Below are 19,778 nucleotides of genomic sequence, written 5' to 3' on the forward strand. Positions count from 1 at the left end.
AGAGGGCATGTCTAATCATAGTGATAGTAGTTATGTTAGTTAACTGATAAATCCAGGTGTTCAAATCCAAAACTTGTATCAGTAAAAGGAACCATGGAATTGGGGTAAAACCCCTTCATTAATGTTCTTTAGGAAGGAACCTTATCGTTAATGACTTCATCTGGTAATAGCTTGATAGACCTACTGTCTGAAACCATCTAGCAAGATACTCCAATATAGCTGCAGATGTGGGGCTGCACCAGGCCAGCGACAAGTGCCCAGCAAATGAAGTTAAACTGCTTGCACTGGTAAAACAACACTAAATTTTTAAGCATGTGAAGAAATGTAAAACCATCTAACATATGATTAGAGAGCCATGTTTTTGAATTTGTTTGCAAACAATTAATGAATACATTCTATATAAATATCTCCCTGCATTTTTGAATGTCTCTTCAGTGTACGTTCCGTACTCTGCTTTTCCCCCTACATCTGCTGGTCACTGATTATCTGTCGCTGAATCTGATTGTCTAGCTCTAGTAAGTCACTCTTGAATCGGGAGGTACTGAAGTAACATCTAATTGTTAATTGCACCATCCTCAGCCGATGAGACAGGTTGAGCAGAGGATCTGGAGCTAACGTCGTATTTCGCAGCACCAGGCTGCATCTCAGTGGTGACCTTTCAAGAAAGGCTGTTCTTTAAATATTTTTATAACCTCATTATGATTTTCATTTCATGCTTTCAGCTCCGATGGTGAAATGTAAGTATAAATCTTGGATTTATGATATAATGCGTAACCAGTGAAAACTCCTGCCTAAGATAACAAAGAGAAATAATGTCAGCACTTTAATCTGTATCTGCCCACCTTCCATGAAACGCAAACCTCCTTCCATACTTCATATCCCTTCCTTGCATGGAGGAGTACTTCACCCATCCAGTAAAACCCATGACTTGCGGTCTTGACTGTATCAAAATAAACACATCAGGACCTTGGGTGTAAACTGATACATGTGAACAGTGCAGGAATAAACTGCAGATTTTGGTTTAAACTGAAGATAGACACAAAAAGCTGGAATAACGCAGCGGGCCAGACAGCATCTCTGGAGAAAAGGAATAGGTGACGTTGCGGGTCGAGACTCTTCACGTGAAGAGTCCTGTTCACCTGCAGCCAATGTTGAGCAGCTGTTATAGAGTAAATCCCCACGACACTGTGTGTTCACCACTTGTTCAATGGCTGACTTGCCCAAGCCTGCTTTCGTGTCGTAACCCAAGGATCAATTCAAACAAGGTAAACGGCCAAGAAATTGTGTATTTGTGGCTGGCACTGAGCTGAAGGTGAGGCAAGACATTTATTATACAGAAAACAAACCCAATTTACTCGAGAGCTAAGGAAACAATTTGCAGTAAATCCACCCAATAAAAGGACAACTACTACAGAAAACGCAGTGTGAAATATTGTTACACATCACTTATGTGCATAAAATCTTGTTTCCTTACCTTACACTGGCCTGCTTTTCATCTCTAGACCCTGCCCACCCATCTGCTAATACACCTCCCCTCACCTGTATTCACTTGCCAGACTTTATCCCATCACCACCTATTTTCCTGCTTCCCCCCCCCCGCTATGATCCAAAATATCACCTGCCCATTCCCACCCTGACCCTGAGCTCCTCCGGCACTTTGTATTTTGCGCAGGATTCCAGCATCTGCAGTTCCTCGTGGCTCAAGTTCATCATCTTGCTGGTTCACCCTTACATTTTTCCATCCTTGGCAGCCAGTTGTAATCAGACCTTGTCATGTGAAAAGCCTGGAAACGTGTGACCTTACCCACCATAAACTACACTCAGACACTAATATGTCTTCTCAATTTAGTTAAATGAATGTCTTCTTTGTGTTAGTTAACTAGAGCTGCAAACCTGTGTTGTGATTTACATTTCATTGAGATGTGACGGGGCTGACCTTGCCTTTGTTTCAGGTTCCCTGGTGCATTTGTGGGCGAAACCAACACACAGGTTCCACCCAGTGGCGTTTCCCCCTCTGCTGCAACCATCCCTGTGGTCCCAGCAGTGGTAGGGCCTTGCAACCCATCAACATCCTCGATGACGTTCACTGAAGTGAGCCCCCCTTCCACTGGGACAAGGAAGGCTCGTGTTCTCTACGACTATGATGCAGCTGACTCCAGTGAGCTTGAGCTTCTCGCTGATGAGGTGAGTCTCCATTGAGTTGGGTTTCCTCGACTCGATCACTGTTACCCTCATCTTCCACAAGTGGACAGCGGCTTTTTAAACAAGCTGACATTTCACATCCATATTGTGGTGCAGATACGCATCAAGCAGAATTTTCGATCAAGTTCAGTTGGTTGCTTGAGGGTGCACGGGTTACGGGGAGAAGGCAGGAAAATGGGATGAGGAGGCAGAGATCAGCCATGATTGAATGGCGGAGTAGAATCGATGGACCGTATGGCCTAATTCTACTCCTATAACTTGTGAACTTGCTTGTGATATCGTTTATCATAATGAACTTGGATTTCCCTGTATTAATTAATTCTGCTCGATAGCATCTCCAGAAGCTATCCTAATGTTTTTTTAAAAGATTTTTAACCAAATGAGCTGATAGCTATCCAGCGTGTTTGTTCTTTCATTGACAGAATAGATTTAATTTGTACACAACATCACTAGTGGAATCATAACACCTATTTTTCAGCAAGTGGATCTTGAATTGGTTTGATTGAAGAGTAGGTTATGATTTGTACAGCATTGTAACGTGGCTGTAAACAAGTATCACTTGCCTCAATTATTATTATTTTACATTATTGTGAGATTAAGCCCAATTAGAGGATTGAGGATCCAGGATAATTTGCGCTTGGATGTAATTCAGTCTTCATTTTAAGGTCATATGATCTGACCTTACTTCCTTTATAAATTGCTCTCCATGTTTCCAATGGGCCCAGGCTGCCTATATGTCACATAATACTATATACCTCCTGCACAACACAAAGTGTTGGAGGAACTCAGCATGTTAGGCAGCATCTGGGGAGGGAATGGACAGGCAACTTTTCAGGCCAGGACCCGTTCTGAAATGACGTCTGTGGGCAAGTGGGACAAGCTTAGAAGAAGCATCTTGGTCGGCAGGGGCAAGTTGGGCCGAAGGGCCTGTTTCCGTGCTGTGTGACCCTGTCAATTGAACGACTTCTTTCGATGTTTGAATTTGCAGCTCATTACAGTGTATAGTCTGCCGGGAATGGATTCTGATTGGCTGATGGGAGAAAAAGGCAACAAGAAAGGGAAGGTGCCTGTCACGTACCTGGAGCTGCTGAACTAACATCCTGTCACCACCTCTGCCCAACGTGAAGGCTCAACACGTGCACAAACTCCACACCGACATTCACTCACTCACCAACCTCATTTCATTCATTCCAAACTCTTTCTGGTGACTTCAGTTGTACCAGAAAGTTGCAAAAAGTGTGCAAATAGTTGAGAATGCCATATTTTAAATTATTTTGTTCCAAGTTAAAATATCACAAACCTGTATTAAAATATCACTTTTGAACCACTTGCTTGGAAAAGCCCAATTATAATTTATACTGAGACAGTGGACATTTGTGGAAACGAGCATTGAGCTTAATGGTTGCATGGTTTGCTCATGGATGCTATTCTAGTGCATACACTGAAGAATCCCTTAATACAGGTTTGCCCTGTTTGCTGAACTCCATTGATGTATCTGGCCATATCACGTAACAACTCATGCCATCAAGAAGCAGTCAGGTAGATTGTTTTTTCCCCCAGTAAAGATGGGAGAAAATAAAGTTGAGACTCCTGTGCAGGTTTACAACAAGCCTTCAAGCACTAAGTGTGTACACACCTGGAAGATGATTTACTTTTAAAGAAGAATTTTACGTCCTGTGCAAGGGACTCTTTGCTTGTCATTTAAATCCAAGGGGTTCTTATGTTTTGAATTTTCTTAAGGGCTTGCAAATGTACAGTGTCTCTACATCGGAGATAGTCCGAGAAAGTTAGCTTTTGTGTTTGGACGTGGAGGTGAGCAAGGAGTAACTACACTGAATGATGCTCTTCAATGGGTCAAACATGTTCCATTCACTCTCCTGATCACAAGAAATGTCAGATGCAATTATATTTAAAACTAAACACAGGATTTAGATTAAATCAATTTTACACTATAATTCTCTTTTTGTAATTTAATTTTTTAGGATAATTTCTGTTTCAAAATGATCTAAGTTAATGGAATTGAACACTTAAGGGCATTGGAATTGTAGTTTTTGTCCTTTTCCTGTTGGGTGTAAATGTTCACTCCTTGTGTAAATGTATAATGCAAGGTCCTGGTCGCGTGTTCATACCCTGGCTAGTAATGTCTGCATCAATTGTACCAACTCCTTCAATCCGATTTGGGTGTATTTGCTGCCTGTTAATGCTGTACTACTCATAGTGAATGAACTTTAATAAAGCATTCCTTAACCAGCCTCTCTCCATGTGGATTTTCAGTCTCAAACATCTTGCTTCCATCCTGTTACAGTGTGTTAATACAAGGTATTGCTGTGTCGCAGTTTCGGATTCATGAACAGAAAGGTGATGCTGTTGCCTTGTTGAAGAAGCTGCAACTACAGCGAGCAGGTTGGAGGACGGACCCAGTCGCAGGTGGTAAACTTATTAGTGTATTGTTTCAAGGAGTTACTAATGATGTTTCCTAAAGTGTGCATCCTTTAAGTCAACAGTTTTTGAATTAGGTCAGATTTACGCAGGACAGCCCATCTAATTCGTAACCCACTGACTCCCACAGTAATCTGGACTACACCTCCTATCTTTCCTCTTGCAAAGATACAGTGGCTTGCAAAAGTATTCATACCCCTTGAACTTTTCCACATTTTGTCACGTTGCAACCACAAATGTAAATGTATTTTATTGGGATTTTATGTGATAAACCAACACAAAGTGGCGCATAATTGTGAAGTGGAAGGAAAATGATACATGGTTTTCAAATTTTTTTACAAATAAAAAACTGAAAAGTGTGGCGTGCAAAAGTATTCAGCCCCCCTGAGTCAATACTTTGTAGAACCACCTTTCGCTGCAATTACAGCTGCAAGTCTTTTGGGGTATGTCTCTACCAGCTTTGCACATCTAGAGACTGAAATTTTTGCCCATTCTTCTTTGCAAAATAGCTCAAGCCCAGTCAGATTGGATGGAGAGCGTCTGTGAACAGCAATTTTCAAGTCTTGCCAGAGATTCTCAATTGGATTTAGGTCTGGACTTTGACTGGGCCATTCTAACACATGAATATGCTTTGATCTAAACCATTCCATTGTAGCTCTGGCTGTATGTTTATGGTTGTTGTCCTGCTGGAAGGTGAACCCCGCCCAGTCTCAAGTCTTTTGCACTCTAACAGGTTTTCTTCCAAGATTGCCCTGTATTTGGCTCCATCCATTTTCCCATCAACTCTGACCAGCTTCCCTGTTCCCTGCTGGAGAAAAGCATCCCCACAGCACGATGCTGCCACCACCATGTTTCACAGTGGGGATGGTGTGTTCAGGGTGATGTGCAGTGTTAGTTTTCCGCCACACATAGCGTTTTGCATTTAGGCCAAAAACTTCAATTTTGGTCTCATCTGACCAGAGCACCTTCTGCACATGTTTGCTGTGTCCCCCACATGGCTTGTGGCAAACTGCAAACGGGACTTCTTATGGCTTTTTTTCAACAATGGCTTTCTTCTTGCCAAGTATCCATAAAGGCCCGATTTGTGCAGTGCACGACTAATAGTTGACCTGTGGACAGATTCTCCCACCTGAGCTGTGGCTCTCTGCAGCTCCTCCAGCGTTACCATGGGCCTCTTGGCTACTTCTCTGATCAATGCTCTCCTTGCCCGGCCTGTCAGTTTAGGTGGACGACCATGTCTGGGTAGGTTTGCAGTTGTGCCATACTCTTTACATTTTCGGATGATGGATTGAACCGTGAGATGTTCAAAGCTTGGGATATTTTTTTATAACCTAACCCTGCTTTAAACTTCTCCACAACTTTATCCCTGACCTGTCTGGTCCTTGGGCTTCATGATGCTGTTTGTTCACTAATGTTCTCTAACAAACCTCTGAGGCCTTCACAGAACAGCTGTATTTATACTGAGATTAGATTACACACAAGTGGACTCTATTTACTAATTAGGTGACTTCTGAAGGCAATTGGTTGTACTGGATTTTATTTAGGGGTATCAGAGTAATGGGGGCTGAATACTTTTGCACGCCACACTTTTCAGTTTTTTATTTGTAAAAAAATTTGAAAACCATATATAATTTTCCTTCCAGTTCACAATTATGCGCCACTCTGTGTTGGTCTATCACATAAAATCCCAATAAAATACATCTACGTTTGTGGTTGTAACGTGACAAAATGTGGAAAAGTTCAAGGGGTATGAATACTTTTGCAAGCTACTGTACCATCCCCTACTCTCAATTTCTCCACATCTGCTCCCAAGCTAAGGCTTTCCACTCTACGACATCCAAGACGTCCCCTTTCTTTGGTAAACGTGGTTTCTCCCTTCCCCCATCCTTGCTGTCCTAGGTTGACCCCTCACCTGTGTCTCCTCTGTATCTAAATATATTTTGAGTTGTAATTGTTTTTGCTTCTCTAGCTTCCTCTGGCTTTTCATTCCAGATACGGACTACCCTCCAATTGAAGGTGTTCCTGATGTCCCTCTTAAATCTCTCCACCTCAACTCGTCTCTCATTTTCGATCTTCTCCCCTGGGAAAAACACAGAATCTTCACCTTATCCACTCATCACGCAACTTCCTTTGCTACAAAGAAAAGATCCCACCCTGTCCAACATTAATCTTTGCGTTTTTACCCTTTCCTCTCTGCTGTGATGTCTGTGTGCTTCAGCTCATGTACTCTCAGCATCTATTGATCCTGACAGGGTCACCCATATTAGATTGGAATGAGGAGCAGACTCTGTGATCCTTCAGCGTGCGTGTTGGGCAAGGGTCCAGCTGCTCCATTCCGTTAAGTGATGAAAGTAGCCAAGGAAATAATGACTGAGAAATGGGTTAAACTGATGTTGTTGCGGCCTCTGGCAGTAACTACCAGTGGGGACAGGAACCCATTGTCAGGAAGTCCAATGTTCTCAAAACCATGATCTTTTGGAAGACATAGACAACAAAACCAAGATGGCATCTCAGTCAGCAAAGGTAGGACCCGTGGGTTTCATTGAGAGTTGATGGGTGGGATCAGGAAGATTGAGAGAACCTCTGCCACAGTTGATAGTGGCACAAGAGGGGATTGGCATCCTTTTGAAGGCAGAAGTGCACCCCTTGGTCAAGTGTGAACCTACTGGCGAGAGTCGGGCTGAAAGGAACACGTTTTATGGCATTGAGTGACCAATTTGAATATGGGTTTTGCTCTTTACTGAATCCATTAAAACAGTCCAAAAATGGGGATGTGTTTGACCTCAACATTGGAAGTCAAATATATCTCTGTGTATCAAATAGAGCCCACACACACACACATTGACAGTAAAAGGATTTAAATAATGTTTATTACATCTTTTATTCCATACTTTTAAAATCTTCCACACAATGTAGTAGGTGTTGATATATTAAAACTAATAAAATGACACTCCTCCCAGCCCCGTGCACATATATCCCACGCTCCATTCCATGCATTTGAAACATTGCAACGCCTATAGTCACAAACTACCAGTCTCCAACGCTCCTTCAGGACTTTTATGATGAAATCAAAATGTATAAAAATGGCCTTTATTAAAATCCGACAATGTGCACTTTAAACACATGTGATTTTTTTTTTTTTTTCTATTACAAATCTCAAATTGAGCAGTACAGAGGCAAATAAATAAATGATGGGTCTTTGTCCCAAACATTATGGAGGGCACTGTATTGTATCTCCACAGACACTACAAGACCTGCTAAGTACTTAAAGTATTTTCTGTTTTAATTTATAATTTTAACTTCACTGGGGCTAAGAGACAAGAATCAGCTAAATGCACTTTACTTTTAGTAATTTCAATAGTTTTTGAAAAACCTGCAGCAGTTATTAGTACTGGCTCAGAGAAGTAAGGGGGGGGGGGGCAGGGGGGGGGGGGGGGGGGGGGGGGGGTAAGGATTGTGTGACCTGCATAGCCTTAGTATCAGGAGAAAACAGGACTGGGCAATACATGGACAGATCATGGGGGCTCTATGATCAAGCATAAATGTTAAAATTGTTCCGGGTGAACCATTCTGTTCCCTTGTCTATCCTGTGAGAAAAGTACACACACTCTGATGCAAGAAAGGACTAGTCTTGTTGGTTGCTGTGACACCGACCGCTGTTTAAATTATTAAATGATCTGTCTCACTGGGTTGTTTGGAACCATGTGCTGGAGATGAATGCTGAGGTCCTGGATCAGCTGGAGATTGGGCTGTACTGGGAAGCCTGCATCAACCATGGCCAAGGGGAGCACCGTCGGGCCACTTTCATTAACAATTCAAGACCACCATTCTTTGACAAACAATCAGTATCTGTCACTCTCTAAGGCTGGATCTTTTTCAGCTGTGATCTTTTCCTCTTCCGAATCAGGCCTCACCTTCACCAACTGGAAGGACAGAGACTGAGTGGAGGGCAACATCAGTGCTCACATTCTCCTCTGAGTGACCCAGCTCCCAGCTGCAGGGTAGAACAGCCCTTCCTTCCTTCCCTATAAAGTCGTGGAGCTTCCTCACAGTATCACATGTGTACAGACTGCAGCAGTTCACAAGGGCATCGCCGGTGGGCTGGGCTGGGCAGTATTACCAGCCAGGGGTGCCCTCGTTCCATGGACCAATATCAACGAGGTTTGAAAGGAAACAATGCAAACTCCCAGCCCGTGTTGCTCAGACGAGGTTTGTCCCAAACCACACCGGCCGGTGCTTACCCGATGGGACTCCACACCAACTCCTGCAGGGGCCAGCCTGTCGACCGCCAATCCGTGTCACGCAAAGTAAAGTGCCACCACCACGTATATCACCCACCCAATGGACACAAAGACACCAAAGAGCAGGCTGAACAACACCAGCGTCCGCGCCTTCCTCGATGTGCTCTCCGCATGAACGTGGTCACCTCGGTGTATCGCCATCCGGGTCTGGCATGGGAAAGATCAGAAGGGATTAACTGAACCTCCGCTGATATTGCTACCATCTGCAATAGACACAAGATGGTCTAATTGACAACTGAGTTAAAAGAGTCAGAAACCTTCGAGGACTAATCAATGAGGTTTAGTTATGATTTAGTTCCAGTCCATTTCTGTCCAATCTAGTTTAATTTGCCAATCCCATTGTTCTCATCCAGTTCAGAGCTCTTGATCCAGTCTACTGAATAGCAAGTGATTAGGGTCAAGGATACACTGGCCAGGGTAGTCATGGAGACAGATTCAATGGTGGCTTTCCAACAGAGCTGAAAGGAAGGAATTTGCAAGGCAGTGGGGAGAGGGCGAGAGATTTGGGACAAACTGGATTGTTCTTACACAAAGCCAATATGAGCTTAATGGGCTGTTTGGCCTCCACCTGTGCTCTCACCATCCCATTGCTGTACTAATATCAGTTTACATCTGATAAACATCCACATTGCTTCAATTAACATTTCGGATCTAAACTTTGAAGAATCTAATGAGCCAGAATCAGCAGGAACTAATCCATACAATGCAAGGGTTAGGTGTTGCAAATGAAGGACAAGTCACTCCTACCTCATGTGAGAAGATGATTGCCAGAATTCCTGACAATAGGCAGCAGAAGACGGTGACCAGAACTGATTCCACCATGTAGTCCTTAGGAGATCTTCTCTGTTCCTGTGCTGATCCAGGCAGTGGATAATTATACTGCAAGAAAAGGGGAAAACTGCCAAAAACATAGACAAAGACACAAAGATACCATTTCCTTCCTAGTTTCTGCTGCAGAGTACCACGGTCCCTCCAGATTATCCTCACCGCCACCAGAAGCAGCTCTTTAGCTATGGGTGAAAGAAACATAGAAAATAGGTGCAGGAGGAGGCCATTCGGCCCTTCGAGCCTGCACCGCCATTCGATATGATCATGGCTGATCATCCAACTCAGTATCCCATCCCTGCCTTCTCTCCATACCTCCTGATCCCTTTAGCCACAAGGGCCACATCTAACTCCCTCTTAAATATAGCCAATGAACTGGCCTCAACTACCTTCTGTGGCAGAGAATTCCACAGATTCACCACTCTCTGTGTAAAAAATGATTTTCTCATCTCGGTCCTAAAAGACTTCCTCCTTATCCTTAAACTGTGACAACCTAGAAAAAAGATGACACAAAGGAGATGATTGTCATCTGGGGGGACAGAGACTGGGACAGAGACGGGGACAGAGAGACAGAGGCAGCGCGAGAATCTCCTCCATCACCTGCCGACACTGTACAGCACCACCTCCAATAATAGCAACTCAAAATGAAGCCTCGGCTTGGTTTGGACACAGCTGGAATCCTGTCAGTTAATGTAAACATTCCCCATAGATCGCCTGCCATTTCCAAATGAATTTATCCTGCTGTATCCTTTGACAATCTCTCACTGTCCACAATGTCCATGTCATCTGCAAATTTACTAATCAGACCATCATCTACATTTTCATTCAAATCAGTAATAAATATTACAAAGCCACAGAAGATCGAGATACTATTGCAGAAAATACTGATCCTTGCAGAACGCCACTGGTCACAAATCTTCAGGTAGAACAGCACCCCTCAATCCCTACCTCTGATCAAGCCAATTTTGGATCATTTACCATCTTACCATCGACCTAGGTTGGTGGGGATTCTACACTTTTTTTAAATGGCTTTGAGAACATCCTCAAATTCTCCTGGTTACACATCAGAATAAAAGTCCACTTCAGGAGTCTGGGGTTGGGAGAACAGGCCCCAACAGCATTACACTATATCATATAATATGTTATGAATAATATCATCATATATGTATGTACACATGATATATTACTGAAATCATATAAACATACATATGAGACCATATTGTTATGGAATTATCCTGGGTTTGTGAAAGGTAATACAGAAATGCAGTTTTAAAAAAAATATTATCATCTCTCATCATCCGTATTTGTCCAGCCTTAGCTGCGGGCCAACCCACTCTCACAGACTGGGAGCTGGCTTGAGTCACCTACCCGCTGAGCCATTGGGAAGTGGGTGCTCGGGGGTCGATGATTCCACAGCAGCGGTTTCATGAGGTTGGGGCCAGTTACTGCACTTTGGCCAGCTGAAGGCCACAAATTATGCTTTGGAAACCCTAACCTCTTCAGATAGTTTCCAAGTTACAATTGCTTGTAGAATTGTTGATCAATGGGGAGATCATAGCAACACCAAGTGATACAGCTTAAAGGTGAATGTTCCTAAAAAGATAAAACCTTAGAGGAGTTTACGGATCTGACGTGGGCAAATGGAATTAGTGTAGATGGGCAAAAAGGTTGGCATGAAAGTGGTGGGCTGAAGGGCCTTTTCTATGTCGTACAACTCCATGACCTTGTTTATTCAATTTCCCTATAAGCAGATCATTGAACCTACTTCCACTGAGTTTACAAACCTTAAGAACATGCTGTACATAGAAACATAAGCACTTCAAGTAGGCCATTCGGCCCCCTGCACCGCCATTCAATCCGATCCTGGCCGATCCTCTCTGTCCTGGGTCTCCTCCATGGCCACAGCGAGCAGCACCGGAAATTGGAGGAACAGCACCTCATATTCCGTTTGGGGAGTCTGCACCCCGGGGGCATGAACATCGAATTCTCCCAATTTTGTTAGTCCTTGCTGTCTCCTCCCCTTCCTCAGCCCCCCTGCTGTCTCCTCCCATCCCCCAGCCTTCTGGCTACTCCTCCTTTTCCCTTTCTTGTCCCCACCCACTCCCCCGCCCCCGATCAGTCTGAAGAAGGGTTTCGGCCCGAAACGTTGCCTATTTCCTTCGCTCCATAGATGCTGCTGCACCCGCTGAGTTTCTCCAGCTTTTTTGTGTAACCTGTACATAATAACATTCTGTCTATGCTCTGTCTGTCTGAATCAATCGTCCCTGAAAATTTATTATCTGATCATTTATCATATCACTAAGTTCTTGTTGTGCACAATTTAGTCACCACATTCTCTCTTTTAAATATCTACACTTCAAAAATATTCAAAAGAATACTGTAGATCCTGACCAGATGAAATGAGAACAGATAATGAATGGTAAAAAGAACAGAGCAGGAGTTATCTTTGGAGAGAGAAACAGTTAATGTTTCAGCTCGATGACCTTTGATCAGATCTTGTTCCGAATACAACATCGATAGCACAAATATAACTGTAAACTTAAGATATTGGCTGACATTTTTCAACTGTGGATCTTCAAATTTGATTCCCTCTTTATACTAACATCTCTTTGATAGACGTCACAGAACATTTGCATTTGGTAGATCATGTTCATTGCTCTCTATTTTTAGGTGTGTGTATCTGTGTATCTGTGTGTGTGTGTGTGTGGAAACACTGTGCACATTACCCTTCTGTGAGTTCCAACCAGTTGGAGAATTCAATGCTGATCTTATCAGCGAGAAGTGAACTAAAGACAGGAGGTTTAAATTACAGGACTGGCATAATGATTAACTGAAGCTTCTCACTTTGATGACCCAGTAAAGTAATCCAGTACTGTGACTGTGAAAGCTTTGTTATAAAACTTTGGTTCAGCAACATTTGGAGTATTGTATGCAGTTCTGGTTGCCACACAATGGGAAGAGTGTGGAGGCTTTGTAGAGGGTGCAGGAGAGGTTTACCAGGATGGTCCTTGGATTGGAGTGTATTAGCTTTAAGGAGAGGTTAGATAAACCTGGAGTGACCTGACAGATTGATAGACAGATACAGCTTAGAAAAAGGCCCTTTGGCCCACCGAGTTTCTGCCTACCGACGATCATGCATACACACTAGTTCTATGTTATCCCACTTTCCCATCCACTGCCTACACAAATAAGAGGGCAATTAACATACAAACCCACGCGTATGGGGGAGGAAGCCAGAGTGGAGAAAAGCGCTGTCACAGGAAGATTGTGTAAACTGCACAGAGGCACCAACTGAGAAACCAGCACACCCGGAGGAAACCCAGGAGGTCAGGGAGAACGTGCCAACTCCACATTGAGAAACCTAATGTCAGGGTTGAACCCAGATCTCTGGCGCTATGAACAATGGGACGTACACAAACCTCAGGAGTCGCCCCAAATCCGCTATCCCGAGGGAATGCCGGGAAAGGAGAATTAGGGAAGATCACGGACAATTTGTGAACATTAACATCCCTTAGAACAGTACAGCATAGGAACAGGCCCTTCAGCCCGCAATGCTCCTAACATTTTCTACACATCATGTGCCCATCCAAAAGTCTCTTAAATGCCACCATTGTGTCATGTTCAGTAGGATAATGGCCATCTTTCTAATGGTTGGTTAATGGAGAGCACCCTCGCTCTTCCTCCACAGTCTCTGTGAGAACATTCAAATACCAGGGGAAACAAGACAACTAAACCTGAGAGGGCAAGGCAGCTGAAATACAGGCACGTGTATTGGCCCCTTCCTGTACAGATGCTGATCCCTAATCAGTCACATGCATTAATGATGTGAGCCAATGAGTATGAATTGTCTAATTTTCTGAAAAGAAATTTGTTTAAAGTTATATTTTGGTCAATTTAAAATTATTCAGAGTGTTGCCAGTTTGGTTCAATCTTGTTCCCTGTATTGGATTCCTGCTCAAGTATCTGTAGAACATTTTAATTATTAAAAGAGGCACTACTTACAATTGAGTAGGGATAGGGGCCAGGAAGGGCTTGCTGATTTTGATAGAAGACTTGATCCTGTGCTCCTGGTTGGTAAACAACAGGTAACTGTCTCGTGAAAGGGGTCCCGAAGGAAGGGTAGAGCAGGTGTAATGTCTTTGGATCTGGTGGTGAATATGGAGGAGGCTCTCCCACGTAGGCTCTGTTTGTATATCCCAGCGAGTTTGTGTCTTGCTCCACCTCACTCGTATCCTTTGGTTGGGCAGCAACGTCAACAGCGCAATGGCGCCGGCCAGTGCTCTCTGCAGAGTTCGATACCTGGCAATGGGTGAAAGGAGGCTCCTCAATGAGCTCAACGGAGGGGATGGCTGAGGCCACCACTTGCACCAGCCCACTTCCATCGTCTCTCGATCCCGTCTGTCTTTGAGCTCCATGTTCACCCCCTGCTGAGCCTGATGAAATGCAAAATATGAACAGCTTTGTATTTGATATATAATATCTTATAAAATATCTAGTACACCCTAAAGAACTTTATGGCAAATAAAGTATATTCAAAGTGTGTAGTCCATGTCACAAATTTTACGCCTACTTTTGAATAAGTAGGAATAAATCTGACTATCTTGCACACTTTCCACCGTAACTAGAAGTTCTTAGTATTCAAGGTATGTTTCAACATTAATTGGGGGAAAGAGGCTGACCCCAAATGCAATGATCATCGAACATTGACTCTGATTGTCAAAATCACCCCCGGCCTCCGATTCCACGGTGCTAACATTACTATCATTGAACTTGTAAAACTGTGTTCACAGGACATGGATATTGATGAACATTGATACTTTCCCCCGACTGAGAAGCCAGGCAAGAATCAAATACTTTGATGGGACTTTAGTCACCCACATAACAAAGATTGACACCAAATGCTGGAGTAACTCTGTGGGACAGGCAGCATCTCTGGAGAAGAGAAATGGGAGACCTTTTGGTTGGAGACCCTGGTTGGGGGGAGGATGGCAGATTGAGTTTTACAACAATGTCAAAGCTTATCCTGTAGTCGATTTATTTTTAAATTAAAAAAAAAAGCAATTTTGTCCATTTTAAAGGCGTAGTATGAGATAAGAAAGCTTTCCATTTTTGCAGACTTGGTTATAATAGAAGTTTGTTTATCCAAACAAGGATGGAAGTACTTATTCTCAATCACGCGAAGAGAGAACTGAGTGAGTTTCACGCACCATGCTGCGACACTGGCAGAACTTACATTGATATATTGAAAAGAAAAACAAAATCCAATGTTTCCTGCTGAACCTTTCAGCCTTGGTCATGTGTCAACTACTCCTGACTCAGACAAAAAATTGCCCCACATTGGGAGAACTTGCACTGGTTTAGAGCACCTGATATTGTGTCAGCCGCTGCATTAGATTTTCACTGTGAAGTCATTGAACGTGGGAAGTTCTGAGTGATAAGGCCCCAATAACATCAACCCCACCACCTCAATTTACACTATTGCTCAAAGGCAAAATCACACCCAGGGTGTAACTATACAATAATAACTGAGAGCTGGTGGTCTCAAAGGAACTACACTGTTGCAAATCTGAGAAACTGAGCCGTGTACTGCTGTTACTTGGTGTAGCACCCCTGCCATCGAAAGAGATCAAATTGTCCAACTTACTGTTAACAACCTCAGTGGAGACTATTTGCAAGGCCCAACACATCAACAAGAAATGATCAACATTTCGGGTCATTTATAACAACTCTCTCTCTACAGCTGAATCCACTGTGGGTGGTCTTAACAGATAGTCAATTTTAAAAAGACCAACGTTGGGACCAGTGCATGTGCAGCAGAGCAGAAAGAGGCCGTTCGTCCCATCTAGTTGACACTGGTGCCACATGAGCCTTCACCCACCCTACTCCATCTCATCCATCAACAGCTCCTTCTGCTCCTGTCCACCACGTGTGTAGATCAAGTTCTCCTGTACTCTTCACTGCTAGTACACCTTGTGGAAGCACATTCCGCACTCTAAACGCTCACTGTATAAAGAACTGTTTCCTGAATAGATTATTGTATTGCCTTGTTTTATGCGTGATGTTTAATTAATAGATTGACTGTTTCATTTCTTATCACTTTGTATTTGTTTAGTTATCCAACCCTTTAAATATATATTTATAAGTGTGTGTATATATATATATATATCCAATGAATGGAAGAAGCAGCCATGCATGCAATGACTAATGCATCGTGCAGCACTTAGATAAATAACACTTCGAAAGACAGTGACAACATTTTAAGAATGTTCAGTAGGAACGACAAAATAATCAAACTACAAAACCATTGTATGCAAAAAATCTTTCTTTCAACCATTAGAGAATTTTGTTGTTATTCATTTGTACATTAAAGGCTTGGTCAAAGAGCGTAGGAAGGACGCTGGTTTGAACCGAAGATAGACACAAAATGCTGGGGTAACTCAGCGGGACAGGCAGCATCCCTGGAGAGAAGGAATGGGTGACGTTTTGGGGTCGAGACCCTTCTTCAGACTGAAAGTCACGGGAAAGGGAAACGAGAGATGTAGACAATGATGTAGAGAGATATAGAACAGATGAATGAAAGATAAGAAAAAAAGTAACAATGATAAAGGATACAGGCCATTATTATTAGCTATAACTAGATGAGAATGGTGTGGCTTGGGTGGGGAAGGAATGGAGAGAGAGAGGGATTGCAGGGATTATTTGAAGTTAGATAAATCAATATCCAAAGAGGTTTAGTTCTAAGAAGGTCAGAGAGGAAGAGAGACTTGGGAAGGAATAACAAAGATGAGAGACTTGAGGAAGGAGCAATGCTCTATCCTTACTTTTAGTTCATTATTCCTTCCCTTAGCCTTTCCTTCTCTTTGACTCCTCCTCAAATCCAACTTCTTTGACCAAGTCTTTAATCCTAATATCTCTTTTATTGGGTTCAGTGTTAGGATTTTGTTTGGAATGCATTTTGAACTTTTAGCACAGTGTGCAAACAGAAGTAACAGCTGTTAATTATTATTTACTTTAATCTCAATACCTCCTCCCAGCTCCAGAATTACAGCCCTGCCTCCTCCTCCAAATTGGAGAGTTCAACGTAAGATTCCAGCTTTGGCTGAACATTGCTCTGGACAGGTTTCTCTTGTTCTCAGCCAGGTAGTCAGACAGACCTCTTCACAGAGATGAGAAGTGAAACAGAAGGTCCCTGTGGCCTTGCCAGGGTAGGTGTAGGATGCCGCTGCCTCTGGATGGAACATCCAGTCTCAAGATAGGGAGACAGCCATTCAGGACAGAGAAGAGAGATTCCTTCACCCATTGAAGGCAAGTTGGGCAGAAGGGCCTGTTTCCAAGTTGTAAGACTCTATGACTATATGACAGTGGGTAATTTGGGAAAATATTCACACAAGGATAAGGAGTCCGCCATTCAGGTCAGAGAAGAAACTCAGTAAGTAATTTGGGGAAACCTTCACACAAGAAAGATACTTGGAAATGTATTACCTCCAAGTCACATACTGGCTTGGAAAAAGATCGACATTGCTATTATATGGGCAACAATGATCTAAGATGTTCCCAGCACCATCTTCTCAATGGACTGACCTTGCACAAAAAACAACATTATAAGAATTATTCTGTAACAATTGACCAAGGAGCAGAAAAGCTGGACACAAAATCCATAGATCCTCTGGAGGTTATGGAAGCTGTGCCAAGGTTGAGATCAGTGGCGGACTGGGTCTAAAAATATTGGTTGCCAGGTGACAAAGGGGGCCCACCCACAACTACAATGCTATCATTTAACAGGGGCCCACTTGCCATCACTTGCCATCACTTCATCAGGGGCCCACTTGCCATCGGGCAAGCTGACACCCTGGCCAGTCCGCCACTGGTTGAGAATATAGGTCCTGTCTGCATTTATTACCTAGGTTTAAACAAAGGCAATTAAGGAAGTGCATTTTCTCCTTTGAGACAAATCTACTTTACAAGAATGGCAAGAACCTGAATCCACAATGACCTGATGTCCCACCTTCTCCCCCCTCGCTGCACACACTCCACTCTAGGATAACAAGTAACTAACCTGCTGCCTGACCTCCTCCACATCGCCCCATCCAGCAACATTTGAGTTCCATGTACGGTGACCCAGAACCATAGCTCCATACCTCGCGGGCCATTCAGCCCAGCCAAGCTGCATTGATGTTCACCCTTCACATGATTCACAATCCCTCCCATGTTCCCCTGTCTCTTGCCCGATGGAATCGGAACTATTACCAACCTCAGCCACTCACCTGGAGCTCAATTCAGAGACTCACATTCTCCCTCACACTTCTCCAAATCATTTGTATTAACAGCCTTGGCCATTAGGACCAGCCGTGTGGAAACAAGGAACTGCAGATGCTGGTTTACAGAAGGGACCCAAAGTACTGGGGTAACTGGGTCTGGCAGCATCTGTGGACAACCCTCCCCTGAAGCAGCTTCTCCACCCGAAACGTCACCCATCCATCCATGTTCTTCAGGGATGCTGCCTGACCCGGTGAATTACTCGAGCACTCTGTGTCCTCCCCACCTTAAACTTGGGGGTCTGTCAGTGCCAGACACGGCTGTTGGGGGGAGAGAGATGCAGAACTACAAGATCCAGCCGTAAAGCTGATCAATAAATTCTCTGCACGACGTATAAACTCGCAAAAGAAACGCTGTTGCAAACGCCAATGAGTAGGACGGACATTTGCCCAACTTTAGCCAGTCAATGCGGGTGAAGAAACCCTCCCTCGGGCTGTGAATTACATACCTGATGCCATCGCTGCTGCTGCTCCTCGCACCGTGTCGCCTCGACTCTCTGCCGGCGGGAGCAATGAACAAGTGGCCGAGTGCGTGTTTACAGAGCGGCGAGGTGAAGCCCGGCCCGGGGAGGGGAGGGGAGGGGGCTGGGGAAGGCGACGTGTGGTACCGGCCCGCCTCGCCTCACACACACATACACACAATCATTTACTGCTCTCCAACAGATAAGGCCCATTATCTCCACGCACAGTGCATGCACCTTGAGCCAGTGGTTAACATTTAAAACGCGTTTTATTACACTTTCTTCCGCGGTGTCAGGTGCAAACTTCATTCCACTTTTTCCTAGAACTAATAAAGCAGTAAAGGGAAAGGTGGTGCGGATTAATAATTTAAGCAAAGGACTTCGGTTTCAGCGGTTTGTAGGAAACAATCCCAGGCTTTAATCGGCCTCTGTGCACGGGTGCAGGTTTCTGTAGCAATTTCCCCCAAACCAACTGTCTCCACAGTCGTTTAAAAATAAACCACGTCTGAACTCTGGTAATGTCAGAGAACACAGAAAGATACAGTAAAGGAACTGGCCCTTTCCCCACACAGTCTGTGCCGAACAATGATGCCACGGTGAAGCCATACAGCGCAGAAACATGTTCGCCTTATGTACTTATCGACACTCTGGGAGGTTGTAATGGGAAAATCTATAGTTAGTGGCAAGACCCTTAACAGCCTTGATGTGCAGGGAGATCTTGGGGGGATCTAAGTCCACAAGACACACGAGGGCCAATTTACATTTATACCAAGCTTTATACCAAGGTCTTTGGAGTGTGGGAGGAAACCGAAGATCTTGGAGAAAATCCATGTGGGCACGGGGAGACTGTACAAACTCTATACTGAGCTGACAGCACCCGTAGTCGGGGTCGAACCCGGTTCTACGGCATTGAAAGCGCTGCAAGGCAGCAACTGTACTGCTGCGCCACTGTGCCGTATGTGCGTCTTCTGTTCCAGGGAGAGAAACCCAGCCTATCTGGTCTCTCCTTGTAGACACAAAAGCTGGAGTAACTCAGCATCTCTGGAGAGAAGGAATGGGTGATGTTTCGGGTCGAGACCCTTCTTCAGACCGGTTAGGGAAAAGGGAAACGAGATATAGACGGTGATGTGGAGAGATAAACAACAATGGATTCAATATTCACACCACTGGGCTGCAAATTGTAACTGCAATGTGCCAATGCAGGCAACAACCTGGTGAATGAATCTCCTCTGAAC

At 43.9% G+C, this 19,778-nt stretch overlaps 2 protein-coding genes across 7 annotated transcripts in view; one reads left to right on the forward strand and one right to left on the reverse strand.

The window, feature by feature from the left end:
* The window catches only part of LOC129712037 (endophilin-B2-like), a 61,208-nt gene extending 56,754 nt beyond the window's left edge, over positions 1-4,454 (forward strand). For 4 of the 6 annotated variants that reach the window (XM_055660181.1, XM_055660182.1, XM_055660183.1 and 1 more), the window contains 3 exons: positions 723-737; positions 1,953-2,184; positions 3,191-4,454. In XM_055660181.1, coding sequence (XP_055516156.1) covers positions 723-737; positions 1,953-2,184; positions 3,191-3,298 — 355 coding nt within the window. In that variant the 3' untranslated portion in view covers positions 3,299-4,454. The remainder of the gene's footprint in view (positions 1-722; positions 738-1,952; positions 2,185-3,190) is intronic. The other 2 variants (XM_055660180.1, XM_055660184.1) reach the window with 1 other exon arrangement.
* A 3,617-nt stretch (positions 4,455-8,071) lies between these two features.
* Positions 8,072-18,690, reverse strand: LOC129712039 (proline rich transmembrane protein 1B). Its single transcript, XM_055660186.1, has 4 exons — positions 18,532-18,690; positions 13,770-14,200; positions 9,690-9,821; positions 8,072-9,089 (listed from the first exon to the last, which is right to left on the reverse strand). Exons 1-4 carry the CDS (start codon positions 18,539-18,541, stop codon positions 8,940-8,942), a joined length of 723 nt encoding a protein of 240 aa, XP_055516161.1. The 5' UTR covers positions 18,542-18,690; the 3' UTR covers positions 8,072-8,939.
* Between the last annotated feature and the right edge of the window lie 1,088 nt (positions 18,691-19,778).

The sequence above is a fragment of the Leucoraja erinacea genome, chromosome 31, assembly GCF_028641065.1.
Source record: "Leucoraja erinacea ecotype New England chromosome 31, Leri_hhj_1, whole genome shotgun sequence".
Taxonomy (NCBI): Eukaryota; Metazoa; Chordata; class Chondrichthyes; order Rajiformes; family Rajidae; genus Leucoraja; species Leucoraja erinaceus.